Source organism: Calidris pugnax, unplaced genomic scaffold (genome assembly GCF_001431845.1).
Source record: "Calidris pugnax isolate Ruff unplaced genomic scaffold, ASM143184v1 scaffold188, whole genome shotgun sequence".
NCBI classification, from domain to species: domain Eukaryota; kingdom Metazoa; phylum Chordata; class Aves; order Charadriiformes; family Scolopacidae; genus Calidris; species Calidris pugnax.
The window spans coordinates 12416685-12435301 of record NW_015091257.1 but is presented as its reverse complement, the minus strand read 5'-3'; the positions used below and the strand labels follow the sequence as shown (position 1 = coordinate 12435301).

At 37.6% G+C, this 18617-nt stretch overlaps 2 protein-coding genes across 3 annotated transcripts in view; both read left to right on the top strand.

The window, feature by feature from the left end:
* Nucleotides 1-7158, top strand: part of LOC106898882 (phosphatidylinositol N-acetylglucosaminyltransferase subunit A-like) — a 7573-nt gene extending 415 nt beyond the window's left edge. The window contains exons 2-6 of one of the 2 annotated variants that reach the window (XM_014960450.1): nt 269-933; nt 1479-1611; nt 2750-2882; nt 4185-4391; nt 6065-7158. In XM_014960450.1, coding sequence (XP_014815936.1) covers nt 282-933; nt 1479-1611; nt 2750-2882; nt 4185-4391; nt 6065-6367 — 1428 coding nt within the window. In that variant the 5' untranslated portion in view covers nt 269-281 and the 3' untranslated portion in view covers nt 6368-7158. Of the gene's footprint in view, nt 1-98; nt 934-1478; nt 1612-2749; nt 2883-4184; nt 4392-6064 lie in introns of those variants that run through there. The other variant, XM_014960449.1, reaches the window with a different exon arrangement.
* Nucleotides 7159-7177: 19 nt separating this feature from the next.
* LOC106898883 (phosphatidylinositol N-acetylglucosaminyltransferase subunit A-like) lies at nt 7178-14282 on the top strand. Its single transcript, XM_014960451.1, has 3 exons — nt 7178-8013; nt 9316-9522; nt 11196-14282. Exons 1-3 carry the CDS (start codon nt 7753-7755, stop codon nt 11496-11498), a joined length of 771 nt encoding a protein of 256 aa, XP_014815937.1. The 5' UTR covers nt 7178-7752; the 3' UTR covers nt 11499-14282.
* Nucleotides 14283-18617: the final 4335 nt, after the last annotated feature.

Genomic DNA, 18617 nt, shown 5'->3' with positions numbered 1-18617 from the left:
CCCCCCTTCACCACCCCCCCCACTCCCTCGAGGCAGCCGCCGGTTGCCGGGACGATCGCCCTCTTAAAGGGCCCGCGGCCTCCCCCCGCCCTTGGTCAGCTTTGCTGGCGTTGGCGGAGGCCGCGGTGCGGCCTGCGCGGGATGGATGGCCGGGCCCGGCGGCCGCGGGGGGACCGTCATCTGTGAGGGAACCGTCCGTGGTGAAAGGGCCCGGGATCCTCGCGGGCGGGCGCCGGCGAGTGATGGCGCCTTGTGGTTCCCCCGGCAGGAGCGGGCCCGGGATGGCGTCCGGCGTCCCGGCGGGGAGGTGGCACAGCGTCTGCATGGTGTCGGACTTCTTCTACCCCAACATGGGGGGCGTGGAGAGCCACGTGTACCAGCTGTCGCAGTGCCTCATCGAGCGGGGCCACAAGGTCCTGGTGGTCACCCATGCCTACGGCTGCCGGAAGGGTGTCCGCTACCTCACCAATGGGCTGAAGGTCTACTACTTGCCCCTGAAGGTAATGTACAACCAGTCCACGGCGACGACGCTCTTCCACAGCCTGCCCCTGCTCAGGTACATCTTTGTGCGGGAGAGGGTCACCGTCGTCCACGCCCACAGCTCCTTCTCCGCCATGGCCCATGATGCCCTCTTCCACGCCAAGACCATGGGGCTGCGGACAGTGTTCACGGACCACTCCCTCTTTGGGTTTGCGGATGTCAGCTCGGTGCTTACCAACAAACTTCTGACCGTGTCCCTGTGTGATACCAACCACATCATCTGTGTCTCCTACACAAGTAAGGAAAACACAGTGCTGAGAGCAGCCTTGGACCCTCGGATAGTCTCCGTCATCCCCAACGCTGTTGATCCCACTGACTTCACTCCAGACCCATCAAGGAGGGATGACAGTACAGTAACCATTGTTGTTGTCAGCAGACTTGTTTACAGAAAAGGTAATGGGGGCTAAAATGTAAGTTTATTTTGGTTATTTTTTTCTTTAGGGTATGGTAAGAAAGGTGTTGGTTAGGTACCACTTATGCTGTGTCCGTGGCATGGATTGGGTTTTAAACAGGAGTTGTAAGGTGGTGGTTCTGAACTTTTCTGTATGTGCAAGAAGGAATGTACATTTCAGTTAGTGCATGTTGGGTTCAGAGGTGTGTATTTCTTCTGTAATACTGAAGATACTTAAAGATGAAATTTGTAAAATGGAAGATTTGGCATATATTTGAAATATGATTTAGGCCCTAATCTTCTGTTAGAATTGTTTTAGCTGGTTTTTTATTCAATCAAGCAACAGCAACTTAAGTGATTTTTTTTCATATTTGTCTCTTAATAGAGCATAAGTTGTCTTTTTTTCATAATTTCATGTCCAACAGTGTAACAGTCTTCAAGATTATTTTTTTTTCATCTCTTGAATAGAGTTATAGCATTAGGCTACATCATGAGAAGTTCTAAAATCAAATACAATAACGGCTTGCCCTAAATTTTCTACTCTTAGGTATAGATTTGCTTAGTGGTATAATTCCTGAGCTCTGTCAGAAGTATCCGGAGTTACATTTCTTAATTGGAGGAGAAGGACCAAAACGAATCGTACTGGAAGAAGTCCGGGAAAGATACCAGCTACATGACAGGTTTGTTCTATGCATGTCTATGAGCTTTCAATGTACTTTAGGGGTGGGAGAGACAACAGTAACAGCCTTCAGAGAAACCCAAAAACCTGAGGCTGGAGAAGAGAACTATTGAAGGCAAGGCAGATAGACCAGACGCTAACTGAAGACTTAGAGTTGGACTTTCTAGAGTGATCCTGCAAATTAATTGATACAAATACATGAACCTTCTCTAGAGTCAGAGGAAAGCTGACATAAGACATAAATTTATCATATTCCTTTCTGAAACTGTGATGCTTGCATCGCATATTACCATATGGCATAAGTTGTTAGACACCTAGTTTTGTTAGATACCTAGTTTGTGTCAGTGCTGCTTGTGAGAATCTGAAGGGCATGAAACTCTTCAGGATAGTGCTTATTTAGTATGTGTTCTTGTGGTTCTAGAAATATGTTCCCCAGGGCTACTGTGTTACCAAAATGTTTCTGTGATGCATACACTTTTCTGTATTTCTTTGGGGGTTTTTTTGGTGTTCAAGGACAATTTTATGTGGCTAGGACAAAGTTATTAATTTTCCAATTCATTTTCTCCATTTTCTGTTGCCCATTCTGTACTTCACTCAGGGATTCCTCTGATAAGATTGTTTGTTAGCATCACTCTTATTTCATCCTTTTCTGTTTCCCAGTATCTTCAAAATAGTAGGTCCTGATCATTGTATCCTGAATACTTCCCCCCCTCCCAGACTTTGAGATTGATCAGACCTCACATGGAAAATTCAGAAAATATATCTAAGCAAAGAAAGGATGACAGTTCTTAGCTACTAACTGCATGAAGCCACCTTCTCTTACAGAACTAGAAAGCTCAATAAAAATGTTTTGAAGGCAGTTGCCATTGAAACAAACAGAGCACCTCCTTCCCCCAACTTTTATTTTCAGGGTTTTTTTTGTATGAAAATAAGCAGAGTCTTCTATTTCTTCATGGGCAAATTTAAAGAAAATGGAACAAAGATGTCTGTGTTCCTTCTCTCACTATATAAATGGAACCATTGGTACCTTTTTTTCAGAATATGTGTAATACTATGCAGTATTATTCCAGTCCAGATCTAAGTGCTTGTTTACCTCTCTCTTTCCCCTCTCCACCCGGCTTCCCACCCCCTATACGCAGGGTACGTCTCCTAGGAGCTTTGGAACACCAGGATGTCAGAAATGTTCTAGTCCAGGGGCACATTTTTCTCAACACTTCCCTCACTGAGGCCTTTTGTATGGCAATTGTGGAAGCAGCAAGCTGTGGTTTACAGGTAAAAAAAAAAAAATTCAACTAACTAGAACACATGTATCCATTTTAAACAAAATTAATGATTAAATAATATGTGCTTGTAACATTTGATTTCATCTATGGCTCTGTCTTTGCAAAAGTGAGAAAATATCCTCATTTACACATTACCTGGAAGCTGAAACAGAGGGTTAACCAAAAATACTCCCAGAAGAAACTTGTACAGAATCGGGAATAACATGTAGATCTGCTAACTCTGCTAACTCTCAGTTCTCTGAACTAATGACACCACCTCTCCAAAATGCTATTTTGTATGTACCCCTTTACAGAGTTTCAAAGTAGCTGATGTTCATGAAGGTTTACTTTGATGCTACTTTAAGTGGAGCTGCAGAAAAATGGCTCACGAGCATGGGTAGCTGGTCAGTCAGGTGTATTTGATTACCAGACTAAACCACTGTAGAAGAAGTGTTTTCCTACTACACTAAAACCTGACATTAGTTTTCTTATATTAACTGAGGATGTCTTTGTCTGACCACGTAGGGATTCAAGATAAGAATTGGAGAGAGAGAAAACAGTAAAATCCCTTTCTGGCTGACAACTCAAAAAAAAAAAAAGTGAAATCAACAGCCATAAGTTCTTAAATCCTCACATTAAAATATAAATAAATAAACTTTTTCTGAAAGAAAGACTGCTAAGAGTATCTAATATAGAAGAAGTATAAAAAATGCAAAGGTGTTTTTTTTTACTCCCAATATTCTTAGACAGTAGTTACTACCTAGTCATGGTAGTTATTCCCCTATCATTTGTTTTCCTCTCGAGAGGTGAGGAAGTTCTGGAGTTTTCTTATTGTTGCCTGCTGTTTATAGATGATTGCGTAATGTGGGTCTTAGTAGTTTCTGATTTCCCTTTAAAAATAATAATTCAGATGAAAATTACTGAAATTCTAAAGAAATTCTTGCAAATGTTCAGGAGCTTAGAAAGCGTAAACTAAAGGCAGATGTGGTAAAACTGCCCTTTCCAAGCAGAGGCAACAGTTTTTATGACTGACTGTGGAGAGAAGGTCAAAAAATCTGGTTACACAGATTTAGTTGTGTATGGTGACAAGCATCCTTAGGAAAGAAGTCTCATAAACAACTCATTGGATCAAGTCTTCTGTTTTATCATACCACCAAAGAATCATTCTGAACATTGTTAAAGGTAATCTACTACGCTAGGTCTCTTCTAGGGCATTGGCCTTTAGGTTGTATCTAAGCAGTGTAATAGCAGTGTCATTGCTCTATTTTATTGTTATGCAGTGTATGTGCTATTTCTTATGTTTCTTTCAAAGGTGGTGAGTACAAGAGTTGGCGGGATTCCTGAAGTGCTTCCAGAAAGTCTCATTATTTTATGTGAACCCTCCGTGAAATCTTTGTGTGATGGATTAGAAAAAGCTATTGCCCAGCTCAGATCAGGAACGCTACCATCTCCAGAAACTGTTCATAATAAAGTGAAGACATTTTATACATGGAGGAACGTAGCAGAGAGAACTGAGAAAGTATGTATAACCACTTCTTTTAAATCTTCTTAAAGTACATTTGTGAAACAGCTGGTTCTTTGAAACGTTAGTTTGTACATTCCCTATGTAATCTTTCTGTGTAATTTTTCAGTGTATTTGCTGTCAAATATACATGGTTTAAAAGGTTCAGAATTTCTTTTTTCCCCCAAAATACATCCCTAGCTAGGTGCTTATTTTTTCTATTTGCATATTTTCTGTGCCATAACTGCTGATAAATATTCTGAAAAACAGCATCAGTTACATTTCTACTCGTATTTTTTCCAGTCTTCACATTAAGTAACTTTTCTGGTATAACTGGAGAACGTGCTCTATGAGATGTATGAAAAGACAGAGTTGATGACAGTTTTGTCTGCCACTTGCTAACAAGTGGTTTAAAATTATGAGAAGTAGTTTAATGCCGATAGGCTGAACGTAGCTGAATTTACATAAGCTGTGGATGTAACGAAAATAAATTATCACACTTTGAAATCATATTTCAGAATTAGAAGTGCACTTCAGTGTAAGAACTCTTCTGTTGCTGAAGAATGTTAACTGCAGTAATATTATAAATGCTTGTGGAGATCTGTTGCTTCTGACTTCAGCCCCTATGCTTTAGGCAAGAGAGTAGCTGAATCATATGCCACTTAAATGCGTTGCAGTGTATTCAGATATATATCTCTCTTATAAGTCTCCTTGAAGTATCACATACTGTAAATCCGGTTTATTTTATCATTTTCAAGTACTGTCAGTACGACTCACTTTATGATTTTGTAACGGCCAGCAACATTTCAATTGCAAAGTTTTTAGAGAAGTTAGTCTAGATTTCAGTTTCTTTTATAGGAAAACTTATGTGAATGAAAATATGAGCATAATTGGAAGAAATATGCGTGGAACTTATGTTGTACAAAAGACAGTTATTTGTTAGCTCATTGTTAAGGTGCCCGTGGGATGAAGTGTGTAATGTTCCCAAGGAAAAAACTCTGTATACTTTAAGCCTTTTTTGAGTTGTGTGTGTTGGGTATTTATGTTTCTGTTCTGTGAAACACAGGACTATATGCTTTTTCTTATTTTGGTTTTTTAGTGGTTGTAGTTAATATGTATATTAAGTCACTAGTAGCGTGTATTTTCACATTCATTGTATTTTAAGATTCTACTAAGAATTACTAGTGTTTCTTTAAATAAAAATCAGTATCCTGTTATGATTTGCTTGATTGTTCAAATACAGAGATTTGGAAGATTGCTGACTCATCTATGAGTTCATCCATCTTTGTGTTGAAAATCTAGTAATTGCATAGTCAGATTCTTTTCCTATGACTGCTGTGAATATGAGATTAGAATCCATTCAATTAATTAAAAAACCCCCAACTTTCTCTGTATAATATTGCACAAGAAACAAATTATTCAGCCTACCTATTCAATGGAATACTCTTGAGGTCTGTCAGAAAAATAGGACATTTCCTTTCTTTTTTCTCCTTAAATAAATTACTGAAATTTCTAGAACAGTACTCATAAATCAACATTTCAAATCTGCAAATTTTGGGGGTACTATTTTTCCCTTCTAGTAGTTAGGAATAGATAATTTATTTTGCACACTGACAGCCAAGTACTGCCTGATTTTTGAAGGAGATCTTAAAACGATGTCGCTTCTTACTTTCTGTCTCTTCTCCCTACAGGTGTATGACAGGGTTGCAGATGAAATGGTTTTACCAATGGATGAGCGACTTGACAGATTAATGTCTCACTGTGGCCCAGTGACTGGCTGTATTTTTGCTCTTTTTGCTGTTCTGAACTTCCTTTTCTTGACGTTTCTGAGGTGGATGACTCCAGATAACATTATTGATGTTGCCATAGATGCCACAGGACCTAAAAGCGCATGGACTAAACAGTATTTTTTGGGGAAAAAAGGAAGAGTTAAAGAACAACCTCCAGGCTCCAAAAATGCTCAAATGGAGAGGAAAGAACACATCGGTCGCTAAAGGTTTTAATGCTTGCTGATAGAGACTTTACACTTAAAATTCTTCAGTTTCTTTCTGAAGTTCTTGGAAAGAAACATGGTCAAAATGTGCTACCTCAATTTAGGATTATGTTTTAATTTAGTTCTGGATTCGTGCAAATTTATGAACATCTCTTTTGCACTTAAAGCTGGGAGGAGAACATGGGGTTTTATATGTGTTAGAAGCCTTTGAAACAAAAATCCAACATTTTTCTCAACTACTTGAATATTACAGAAAGTGACTGTAAACTTTAGTGCCATTTGGGAAAGCAAATCACAAAAATTATTAGTTTACACTAGTCCCTGCTAATTCCTGATATTTACAGTGATTTTAATTTTGAGTCGTATTTAAAAATACTTAACAAAAAACACAACAAAACTTGCCTTTTCTCTCCTAAAATGAAAATGGCACTTGAAATTACTCGTGAAATCCATTACCATGGAGACTTGGTTCTAGCAGTTGTGTGTTTTGCCTGCATAACATTATTATTTTGAAGTTCTTCCATAGTCAAAATTGGATCATTCTGTTGCTACATCAAAACTCCTTAATGAATTTTTGATATTTTCAGAGGTGCTAAATTTGTCCTGTTCACCTACATGTGTGAGTGACGTAAAGCTTATAGGGGTGTTTTGGTATTTTTAAAGTACATAGGGGAAGAAATTATATTCTTTAGAGATAATATAGCCTTCAGAAACAGCTCAGGCCTGAAAACTCCTCCAGCAGACTATGCCAAAGTGTGAAGTCACACCTGTGTGTACACGTGTGAGAGAGAGAGAGAGATATGTTCCCCAGGGCTACTGTGTTACCAAAATGTTTCTGTGATGCATACACTTTTCTGTATTTCTTTGGGGGTTTTTTTGGTGTTCAAGGACAATTTTATGTGGCTAGGACAAAGTTATTAATTTTCCAATTCATTTTCTCCATTTTCTGTTGCCCATTCTGTACTTCACTCAGGGATTCCTCTGATAAGATTGTTTGTTAGCATCACTCTTATTTCATCCTTTTCTGTTTCCCAGTATCTTCAAAATAGTAGGTCCTGATCATTGTATCCTGAATACTTCCCCCCCTCCCAGACTTTGAGATTGATCAGACCTCACATGGAAAATTCAGAAAATATATCTAAGCAAAGAAAGGATGACAGTTCTTAGCTACTAACTGCATGAAGCCACCTTCTCTTACAGAACTAGAAAGCTCAATAAAAATGTTTTGAAGGCAGTTGCCATTGAAACAAACAGAGCACCTCCTTCCCCCAACTTTTATTTTCAGGGTTTTTTTTGTATGAAAATAAGCAGAGTCTTCTATTTCTTCATGGGCAAATTTAAAGAAAATGGAACAAAGATGTCTGTGTTCCTTCTCTCACTATATAAATGGAACCATTGGTACCTTTTTTTCAGAATATGTGTAATACTATGCAGTATTATTCCAGTCCAGATCTAAGTGCTTGTTTACCTCTCTCTTTCCCCTCTCCACCCGGCTTCCCACCCCCTATACGCAGGGTACGTCTCCTAGGAGCTTTGGAACACCAGGATGTCAGAAATGTTCTAGTCCAGGGGCACATTTTTCTCAACACTTCCCTCACTGAGGCCTTTTGTATGGCAATTGTGGAAGCAGCAAGCTGTGGTTTACAGGTAAAAAAAAAAAAATTCAACTAACTAGAACACATGTATCCATTTTAAACAAAATTAATGATTAAATAATATGTGCTTGTAACATTTGATTTCATCTATGGCTCTGTCTTTGCAAAAGTGAGAAAATATCCTCATTTACACATTACCTGGAAGCTGAAACAGAGGGTTAACCAAAAATACTCCCAGAAGAAACTTGTACAGAATCAGGAATAACATGTAGATCTGCTAACTCTGCTAACTCTCAGTTCTCTGAACTAATGACACCACCTCTCCAAAATGCTATTTTGTATGTACCCCTTTACAGAGTTTCAAAGTAGCTGATGTTCATGAAGGTTTACTTTGATGCTACTTTAAGTGGAGCTGCAGAAAAATGGCTCACGAGCATGGGTAGCTGGTCAGTCAGGTGTATTTGATTACCAGACTAAACCACTGTAGAAGAAGTGTTTTCCTACTACACTAAAACCTGACATTAGTTTTCTTATATTAACTGAGGATGTCTTTGTCTGACCACGTAGGGATTCAAGATAAGAATTGGAGAGAGAGAAAACAGTAAAATCCCTTTCTGGCTGACAACTCAAAAAAAAAAAAAGTGAAATCAACAGCCATAAGTTCTTAAATCCTCACATTAAAATATAAATAAATAAACTTTTTCTGAAAGAAAGACTGCTAAGAGTATCTAATATAGAAGAAGTATAAAAAATGCAAAGGTGTTTTTTTTTACTCCCAATATTCTTAGACAGTAGTTACTACCTAGTCATGGTAGTTATTCCCCTATCATTTGTTTTCCTCTCGAGAGGTGAGGAAGTTCTGGAGTTTTCTTATTGTTGCCTGCTGTTTATAGATGATTGCGTAATGTGGGTCTTAGTAGTTTCTGATTTCCCTTTAAAAATAATAATTCAGATGAAAATTACTGAAATTCTAAAGAAATTCTTGCAAATGTTCAGGAGCTTAGAAAGCGTAAACTAAAGGCAGATGTGGTAAAACTGCCCTTTCCAAGCAGAGGCAACAGTTTTTATGACTGACTGTGGAGAGAAGGTCAAAAAATCTGGTTACACAGATTTAGTTGTGTATGGTGACAAGCATCCTTAGGAAAGAAGTCTCATAAACAACTCATTGGATCAAGTCTTCTGTTTTATCATACCACCAAAGAATCATTCTGAACATTGTTAAAGGTAATCTACTACGCTAGGTCTCTTCTAGGGCATTGGCCTTTAGGTTGTATCTAAGCAGTGTAATAGCAGTGTCATTGCTCTATTTTATTGTTATGCAGTGTATGTGCTATTTCTTATGTTTCTTTCAAAGGTGGTGAGTACAAGAGTTGGCGGGATTCCTGAAGTGCTTCCAGAAAGTCTCATTATTTTATGTGAACCCTCCGTGAAATCTTTGTGTGATGGATTAGAAAAAGCTATTGCCCAGCTCAGATCAGGAACGCTACCATCTCCAGAAACTGTTCATAATAAAGTGAAGACATTTTATACATGGAGGAACGTAGCAGAGAGAACTGAGAAAGTATGTATAACCACTTCTTTTAAATCTTCTTAAAGTACATTTGTGAAACAGCTGGTTCTTTGAAACGTTAGTTTGTACATTCCCTATGTAATCTTTCTGTGTAATTTTTCAGTGTATTTGCTGTCAAATATACATGGTTTAAAAGGTTCAGAATTTCTTTTTTCCCCCAAAATACATCCCTAGCTAGGTGCTTATTTTTTCTATTTGCATATTTTCTGTGCCATAACTGCTGATAAATATTCTGAAAAACAGCATCAGTTACATTTCTACTCGTATTTTTTCCAGTCTTCACATTAAGTAACTTTTCTGGTATAACTGGAGAACGTGCTCTATGAGATGTATGAAAAGACAGAGTTGATGACAGTTTTGTCTGCCACTTGCTAACAAGTGGTTTAAAATTATGAGAAGTAGTTTAATGCCGATAGGCTGAACGTAGCTGAATTTACATAAGCTGTGGATGTAACGAAAATAAATTATCACACTTTGAAATCATATTTCAGAATTAGAAGTGCACTTCAGTGTAAGAACTCTTCTGTTGCTGAAGAATGTTAACTGCAGTAATATTATAAATGCTTGTGGAGATCTGTTGCTTCTGACTTCAGCCCCTATGCTTTAGGCAAGAGAGTAGCTGAATCATATGCCACTTAAATGCGTTGCAGTGTATTCAGATATATATCTCTCTTATAAGTCTCCTTGAAGTATCACATACTGTAAATCCGGTTTATTTTATCATTTTCAAGTACTGTCAGTACGACTCACTTTATGATTTTGTAACGGCCAGCAACATTTCAATTGCAAAGTTTTTAGAGAAGTTAGTCTAGATTTCAGTTTCTTTTATAGGAAAACTTATGTGAATGAAAATATGAGCATAATTGGAAGAAATATGCGTGGAACTTATGTTGTACAAAAGACAGTTATTTGTTAGCTCATTGTTAAGGTGCCCGTGGGATGAAGTGTGTAATGTTCCCAAGGAAAAAACTCTGTATACTTTAAGCCTTTTTTGAGTTGTGTGTGTTGGGTATTTATGTTTCTGTTCTGTGAAACACAGGACTATATGCTTTTTCTTATTTTGGTTTTTTAGTGGTTGTAGTTAATATGTATATTAAGTCACTAGTAGCGTGTATTTTCACATTCATTGTATTTTAAGATTCTACTAAGAATTACTAGTGTTTCTTTAAATAAAAATCAGTATCCTGTTATGATTTGCTTGATTGTTCAAATACAGAGATTTGGAAGATTGCTGACTCATCTATGAGTTCATCCATCTTTGTGTTGAAAATCTAGTAATTGCATAGTCAGATTCTTTTCCTATGACTGCTGTGAATATGAGATTAGAATCCATTCAATTAATTAAAAAACCCCCAACTTTCTCTGTATAATATTGCACAAGAAACAAATTATTCAGCCTACCTATTCAATGGAATACTCTTGAGGTCTGTCAGAAAAATAGGACATTTCCTTTCTTTTTTCTCCTTAAATAAATTACTGAAATTTCTAGAACAGTACTCATAAATCAACATTTCAAATCTGCAAATTTTGGGGGTACTATTTTTCCCTTCTAGTAGTTAGGAATAGATAATTTATTTTGCACACTGACAGCCAAGTACTGCCTGATTTTTGAAGGAGATCTTAAAACAATGTTGCTTCTTACTTTCTGTCTCTTCTCCCTACAGGTGTATGACAGGGTTGCAGATGAAATGGTTTTACCAATGGATGAGCGACTTGACAGATTAATGTCTCACTGTGGCCCAGTGACTGGCTGTATTTTTGCTCTTTTTGCTGTTCTGAACTTCCTTTTCTTGACGTTTCTGAGGTGGATGACTCCAGATAACATTATTGATGTTGCCATAGATGCCACAGGACCTAAAAGCGCATGGACTAAACAGTATTTTTTGGGGAAAAAAGGAAGAGTTAAAGAACAACCTCCAGGCTCCAAAAATGCTCAAATGGAGAGGAAAGAACACATCGGTCGCTAAAGGTTTTAATGCTTGCTGATAGAGACTTTACACTTAAAATTCTTCAGTTTCTTTCTGAAGTTCTTGGAAAGAAACATGGTCAAAATGTGCTACCTCAATTTAGGATTATGTTTTAATTTAGTTCTGGATTCGTGCAAATTTATGAACATCTCTTTTGCACTTAAAGCTGGGAGGAGAACATGGGGTTTTATATGTGTTAGAAGCCTTTGAAACAAAAATCCAACATTTTTCTCAACTACTTGAATATTACAGAAAGTGACTGTAAACTTTAGTGCCATTTGGGAAAGCAAATCACAAAAATTATTAGTTTACACTAGTCCCTGCTAATTCCTGATATTTACAGTGATTTTAATTTTGAGTCGTATTTAAAAATACTTAACAAAAAACACAACAAAACTTGCCTTTTCTCTCCTAAAATGAAAATGGCACTTGAAATTACTCGTGAAATCCATTACCATGGAGACTTGGTTCTAGCAGTTGTGTCCCAGTGAGTGTTTTGCCTGCATAACATTATTATTTTGAAGTTCTTCCATAGTCAAAATTGGATCATTCTGTTGCTACATCAAAACTCCTTAATGAATTTTTGATATTTTCAGAGGTGCTAAATTTGTCCTGTTCACCTACATGTGTGAGTGACGTAAAGCTTATAGGGGTGTTTTGGTATTTTTAAAGTACATAGGGGAAGAAATTATATTCTTTAGAGATAATATAGCCTTCAGAAACAGCTCAGGCCTGAAAACTCCTCCAGCAGACTATGCCAAAGTGTGAAGTCACACCTGTGTGTACACGTGTGAGAGAGAGAGAGAGAGAGAGTGATCTGTGAAGGGCTTAACAAGCACCATCTCTCTCTCTCTCTCTCTTTCTCTCCCCTCATACCCCACATCCCCAGACCTCCCCTTATTTTTATTTTTTTTTTCTTTTTAAAATATTTTTCCTTCCTCTTACTTATGACCAAAATGGCATTTCTGTCCATCTCTTGGAGGGACAGTGTTTAGTGCGCGAGATTTCACCTAGACCACTGTCAGACAGGTTCTGCAAGTGAAATCTTGGGAAGGTATCTCTTAAATGGAAGCAACCAATAGATATGCTTTTCCTGGAGAAGAAAGGAATGTGTGATGTGTGAGTGGAAGCATTTTTCTTATTCATGTTGACCACCTCTAATCCCCCCCCCGCCTAATGCACTGGTTTAATTTCTTTTTCAAGCATCACTGAACATTAAAATCTTACGAGTATTATGTAGTGTTGGACACTGTATTAATATTAAAACTGTGCAATATGAAAATACTGTTTTCAAACCCTTGAAGGGCAGTATTTAAAATACAATTTCTGTCAATATCATCTTGTTTGTGTAGAGATGTAGTTGCCCTAACAGTGACATTTTATAATTTCATTGAACATATTTTCATGAAACACAGAAAGGTAATACGAAATAAACGCCATATACAAAGTCTATTTTCTTTTACTAGAATTTTTAGCCTTTGATATGTAACATACAATATGCATTGTATTACAATTTGAATTTTTCAAACTCTACATTAAAAGTGGAGGTCAGCTGAAATGGTGCCACGCAGATCATGGATAAATGAGTGGAGTTACAGTAACATTTTACTTTTCAAAGTTTATTTTTTTTAAAAATAACATTCAAGTTTATAACAACTTTTTAAAAATAGTGATTACCATTCCAGGGAAATGTTATATATATATATGTATTTTTAACACTGTTTTGTGGATTCTGGTTTCTTTCTTTTTGGTTTCTTGCATAATCTACAAACACAAATAAAATTTTCAACAGGAGTGTGAGAAACTATTTTAAATACTTCTCTCTCTTCCTTTGTGGCACATTGTGTACTCACGAATAACATAATAAAACCTTGTTATAATTTTATTTACAAGAAAAATGTATTGTTTATGGATATTTTTCATCAGTATGTGGGAACGTGCAATTAGAAAATACAGAAATACACTTCATCCTGCTGCCTCCCATCACTGGTGGTTGGGCTTCTTATGAAAAAGCTGACGGTTCAAAAACATTCTGCACAAGCTGCCACAAAAATTTAATCCATAACCGGTTTAATTGCAAATACGTTGTTTCTCAGGTCATGCAGCTTGTATTGCACATAACTCTTCACAGCACTGGTTCACCTGCCTGCCGTGAGCAGAGGTGTAAAGGATGATGTCATGGAATCATTCACCGTTTTGAAAAGCATCAGTGGGTGACATAGAAATGTTTAAATAAAATAATCACAATAATAAAAAAAAATGAGCAGAGCTAATGAGTGTATTTTAGGAATATGTATTTAGAAATGAATTAAATAACTATTTTTAAAAATCTAAATTGTTAACAGTTGTACTTGCAGGTAACATTTGATCATTGTGAAATACTAAGGAAATGGGGAGTGATACCAACTGAGTAATGCCTTGTATAGAGCAGACCCTCCTGTGTGGAGGAGGAGGGAACACCCAAAAAGCTTCTAAACGGACGGTCACCCCCTTTCACAGGAGGGAACACTGATCTCCAATGAAATTCCATCCCACAGGCACAAGAAAAAATTGTGTTTCCAATAAATTATATGCAGACACTGTGAATTAAGGTGTGTTGACAATTGAAAATGGCGTGTTAAACCAGAACAAGTATTGAGTAAGGTATGAATGTCAGATTTGCCTTTCAGATTATGTTTTAGAGGGTGTGGATAGATCTGTAAGAAGGTAAATACACTGTAATGTACTTATTTTTGTGGTCACGTTTTTCTGCATCTTTTCAAAATAAACTTATTTTTCCCCTTTTGATACTTATTTCTCTTTGCTAGTCCTTTTTTTTTCCCACATATGCTTAGGCTTATAAACAAATAATTGTAAAATTACATCTTTTTGATCATTTCAATAAAATACAGACTGTGTAAATAGAGACTAGAACAATCAATCTCAAAAGAAAATGATTCTATAAACTTATTTTAAATTAAAAAGTATTCAAATATCTTAACATTTTATTTTCTATCATTAAACTAACCTCATATTTGCTGTACATGTCTTGTGATATTCAGTCGTACGTTGACTTCCACAGCTTTTCCTTATTACTTTAACATTGACATAGTCAGATAAAAGGTGAGTATTTTTTGTTAAGGGAAAAAACCTAAGGCAAGATGCGGTTATACGTCTGAATTTAGTGTTGTACTGAAATGATGCATTCTTCTTGTGGACTTAACAGGTAGATTGGATTGTTTTCAGGTTCTTACTTGCTTCAACACTGGTGTAGCTTCTGGAGATGATATTTGTGTGTGGGATTCACTGAATTTTAACCATGCAGAAGCGGGTTGTCTAGTACAGGCTAGTTCTTTAAGCTGGTTGTATGGTCAGGATTGAGCAACAGTATGCATCTAAAGAAGGTGCTCCAGCACCATTGAGGTGCTGCAGTCGGTCCAGAGAAGGCCAACGAAGCTGGTGAGGGGTCTGGAGATGAAGTCTTATGAGGAGCGGCTGAGGGAGCTGGGGTTGTTCAGTCTGGAGAAAAGGAGGCTGAGGGGAGACCTTATCACTCTACAACTACATGAAAGGAGATTGTAGAGAAGTGGGGGTCGGTCTCGTCTCCCAAGTCACAGGCAATAGGGCAAGAGGAAATGGCCTCAAGTTGCACCAGGGGAGGTTCAGATTGGATATTAGGAACAATTTTTACACTGAAAGGGTTATCGCGCATTGGAATGGGCTGCCCAGGGAAGTGGTTGAGGCACCATCCCTGGAGGTATTTAAAAGACGGGTTGACATAGTGCTTAGAGACATTGTTTAGTGATGATTTTTTATTAGTTAGGTTGATGGTTGGACTAGATGATCTTAAAGGTCCCTTCCAACCTAGACCATTCTATGACTCTAATTGCCTGCTGGAACTTGCCATCCACCTGCCCTGGCAGCAGCAGGAGTTTAGGTAACCGGACCTTCAGTGGTGTGATGGGTGGTGGATAGGTGAGATGAATCCCACGTCTGCTCGTGTGAGAGCAAGCAGTGAGTCACCGTATACATCCCTTTTTAAAAGCAGGAGTGTTGTAACTGTGCTGACCTAAGGATGCAAATGAGGGAAGGCTTGTATGCGAAGTGGTGTCATTTATTAGATCAAACTGGTAGAAAAGAATAGCCAGGCTCTCTGCGTGTCTTTGTTCTGATCTCCTCCCTTCGAGATCGAGGGTGTCTGACTCCTTTTCTAACCTAGTTGTCTTACTTTGATTTAATATATTTGATATTCAAACCCTTAACTTTATACATTAGAAAAACACTGCTGGAATTCAAAGAGTGTCTTGCATGAGAATAGGCCAATACCTCTTTTAATTTCTTTGAGAAGAGGTTCCCTCTAATCTTTATTTCCTTCCCGAATTCTTCAGATCCCATCTGACATTTCTCACTGTTGACTAGTTAAGGTGAACCATAGTGAAAAGTAGATTTTTCTTTTCTTTTGTGCTTGTTCCTTGCATGTTTGTAAACTAAGGATATATAAACATTAGCTCTCCAGTTCTTTGCAGGATCTAGCTAAACTACTTCTATTCATTCACCATCTCATGTCAATTTTATTGAAGGGTTAATATATTTTCTGGATACCTTGATTTGACAGTTTAGTGATAGATTAATAGAGTGATTCATGGAGCAGTTTGGGCATCCTGCCCAAGTTCTCAATAAGGCCTGTTTTTCTACAGAGGGCTGACTCGTTCCCTCCGGTCTGTCGATGAAGTTTCAGAATCCATCCCATTCAACTCAACGCTGCCCAAAACAGCAAGGGAGGAAAGATGAGATTCCTGTTTCTGCATTGCTGTTGCTGTTCCATTGTTTTATATCTGTTCTCGTGACTACGTTATGTCGCTCACCTTTCTGTAGTCTCAGAAATACCAGACGTTTCCAAGTGATCACACCACGGCTTACCTGACTACCACCTTCACCGGGATTAATACATCTCACCACGCTGTTCAGCTGTATTCCTACTGCAGTCCTTTTCCTAGTGTTCTTGTACATTAAAAGCAGATTAAGAGATTCCATAAGCTTTTCTCAAATGACTCCATCATTTAACTGAAAATCTTTAGTTCCTTGATGTGAAGCCAGGAGAAGGTGATTTTGCTACTATGCAAATGGAGCTTATTCTTCTGGAAGAGTCCTGTGACTGCTTCCAAGTGGTGAAACTCCCTCATGGCTTTTTAGACTACCTGGAAAGATTTTCATTATTATTAGAGTTTCACTCACCTTTGAGGATAAGAGAATTTAAGTGGAAATCATCCGTCTCCAGTTTCTTGTATTCTTCTGAGGGTTGTGGACTTGTCCAGTTCTAGCTGCTACCTGGTAGGCTGATGCTGAAAAAAGATCAATGCATCTCCTTTGCAAGCAAATGTCTGTTTTGTGGTCTTTCTCTTAAAAGGTGCTGTTTCTTCTTGCTTACTTCCTACTGAGCACCAGTTTTGTGTATCTTACATGACAAAGATTTCTCCATCATTTAAACTGTCCTTTTGTTTGTAATGATTTTTTACTTTTTGTTCTTTTTCTCTGCATCTTGTACTCTGTGCTTTATACCTTTTGTGATTCCTCTGGCTTCAGGATTAGTTTTTTCACTATCTTATAATTTTTCCAGGGCTAAAGTGATATTTTTTTTTTTTTGGTCCACCTTTGTTTGCTAATTTCTTCTTTTTTGTTTCCCATTTGAACAAACTTAACTGTTTTTCTCCAATTCCCTATCTAAACTTTTGCAATATAATCTGTGTCTTCAGCTGTCTTGTCCTGTAGCAAACAGTATTAAAGTGACTAAAATTAGGCAATCTTCCTCTTTTGGATCCATAGGCATTATAGATTCCACAAATATATTGCTTTGGAAGGAAGGGTATATGTGATACTTATGTAACGTGTTAAGCTATTGGTAAAAAGGTAATATCTTGGTTTAATTCAGAATTTTAGAAAAATTGGTTCCCTTGAAAAATGAAAAAAATAGCTTGGGGTGTTTTATTCAATCTGTCTGCATGTATTTTATATAGAATTCAAGTGCACCTGGGAGGGCAGAGTGCTGAAGACAGCACAGTACTAAGCCAGCTGTATTGCTGCAAAACAAAACAAATTGCACCTAAAATGCCCAGGGAAATATTGTGCTGTAAAATTCCCTTCTGCATATCCACCATCTCTTTGGGATCTCCAAGAGAGGAGAGTCATTCTTCTCTTTCCTTTGACAGGTGTGCAAATTGAAGGGTAAGAGAACCTGGGCAAGGAGGGGATTTGAAGAAATAAATCTCCCTCCTGCTGTGCATACAGGAAAATAAGAATCAAGAAAAGTTTAGATGAAAAGGAAATGGGGTGTTCTACATAGATTCAATTAATTTCATGCAAAATACTCTCTTCTCTATGGAAGCCATGTGCCTTCAGAAAAAATAAAAGGCAGTTAAAGAAAGGGTGCATCGTCTTTAGTTTCAGATATTACACCTTTGAATCAATGATGGATAATGTAAAAATATTTCCATTATTTTAAAACAATAAGATGCTGGTTGCAGGGGACTTTAATGGACACCATTCTTTATCCCTGAAGGATGGAAAATACCAGTATATTATCATGTGGTTTTGATTACACACTTTCAATACCTTTTTTTCCCTCTCCTGGAATAACTTTGACTTCTCAGCCCTGGCTTTGAAAATATGTGGGTTTATTTCAGATTCTTTCATTATAATGCTTTTCTTTGATATGCTTGCCTTTGTTCTGTGCCTGAGTACAGCAAGGCCTGTTACCAGAAAGGTATTCTTCCTGCAGTATCTCTGAACAATTTCTGCAACTTTACCTATGCAGCCTTTGTAAATGAAACTGCTACATCAAAGAGTGAGAACAATGTGGATGCATAGGCTTTCATGTGGTGTGGAGAGCTCCTGTCTGAAAATTTATTTTAATATCTATATTCATGTGGGTTTGCAAAGAATTTTGTTTGTTTCCTGTATGGCATGGGATGTTCAAACCACCTTGTCCTTGGTATTGTTATTTAGTATCAAATAGCCCATACCAAATAAAAGCAGAATGTATTTTTGGTAGCTGAGGAACAGCAGGTTCTGGAGGGTTTAAAATAGACGACATACGATACCAAGAATAGCCCGGTGCAGCTCAGCCGACCTGAGAAACTATTC

What these genes read in the sequence shown, in the direction of transcription:
- LOC106898883 (XM_014960451.1), top strand. Translation starts at nt 7,753, where the DNA reads ATGGAACCATTGGTACCTTTTTTTCAGAATATGTGTAATACTATGCAG. An exon ending in CAGCAAGCTGTGGTTTACAG is followed by an intron (nt 8,014 to 9,315) that starts GTAAAAAAAAAA and finishes TTTCTTTCAAAG; the next exon opens with GTGGTGAGTACAAGAGTTGG. An exon ending in TAGCAGAGAGAACTGAGAAA is followed by an intron (nt 9,523 to 11,195) that starts GTATGTATAACC and finishes TTCTCCCTACAG; the next exon opens with GTGTATGACAGGGTTGCAGA.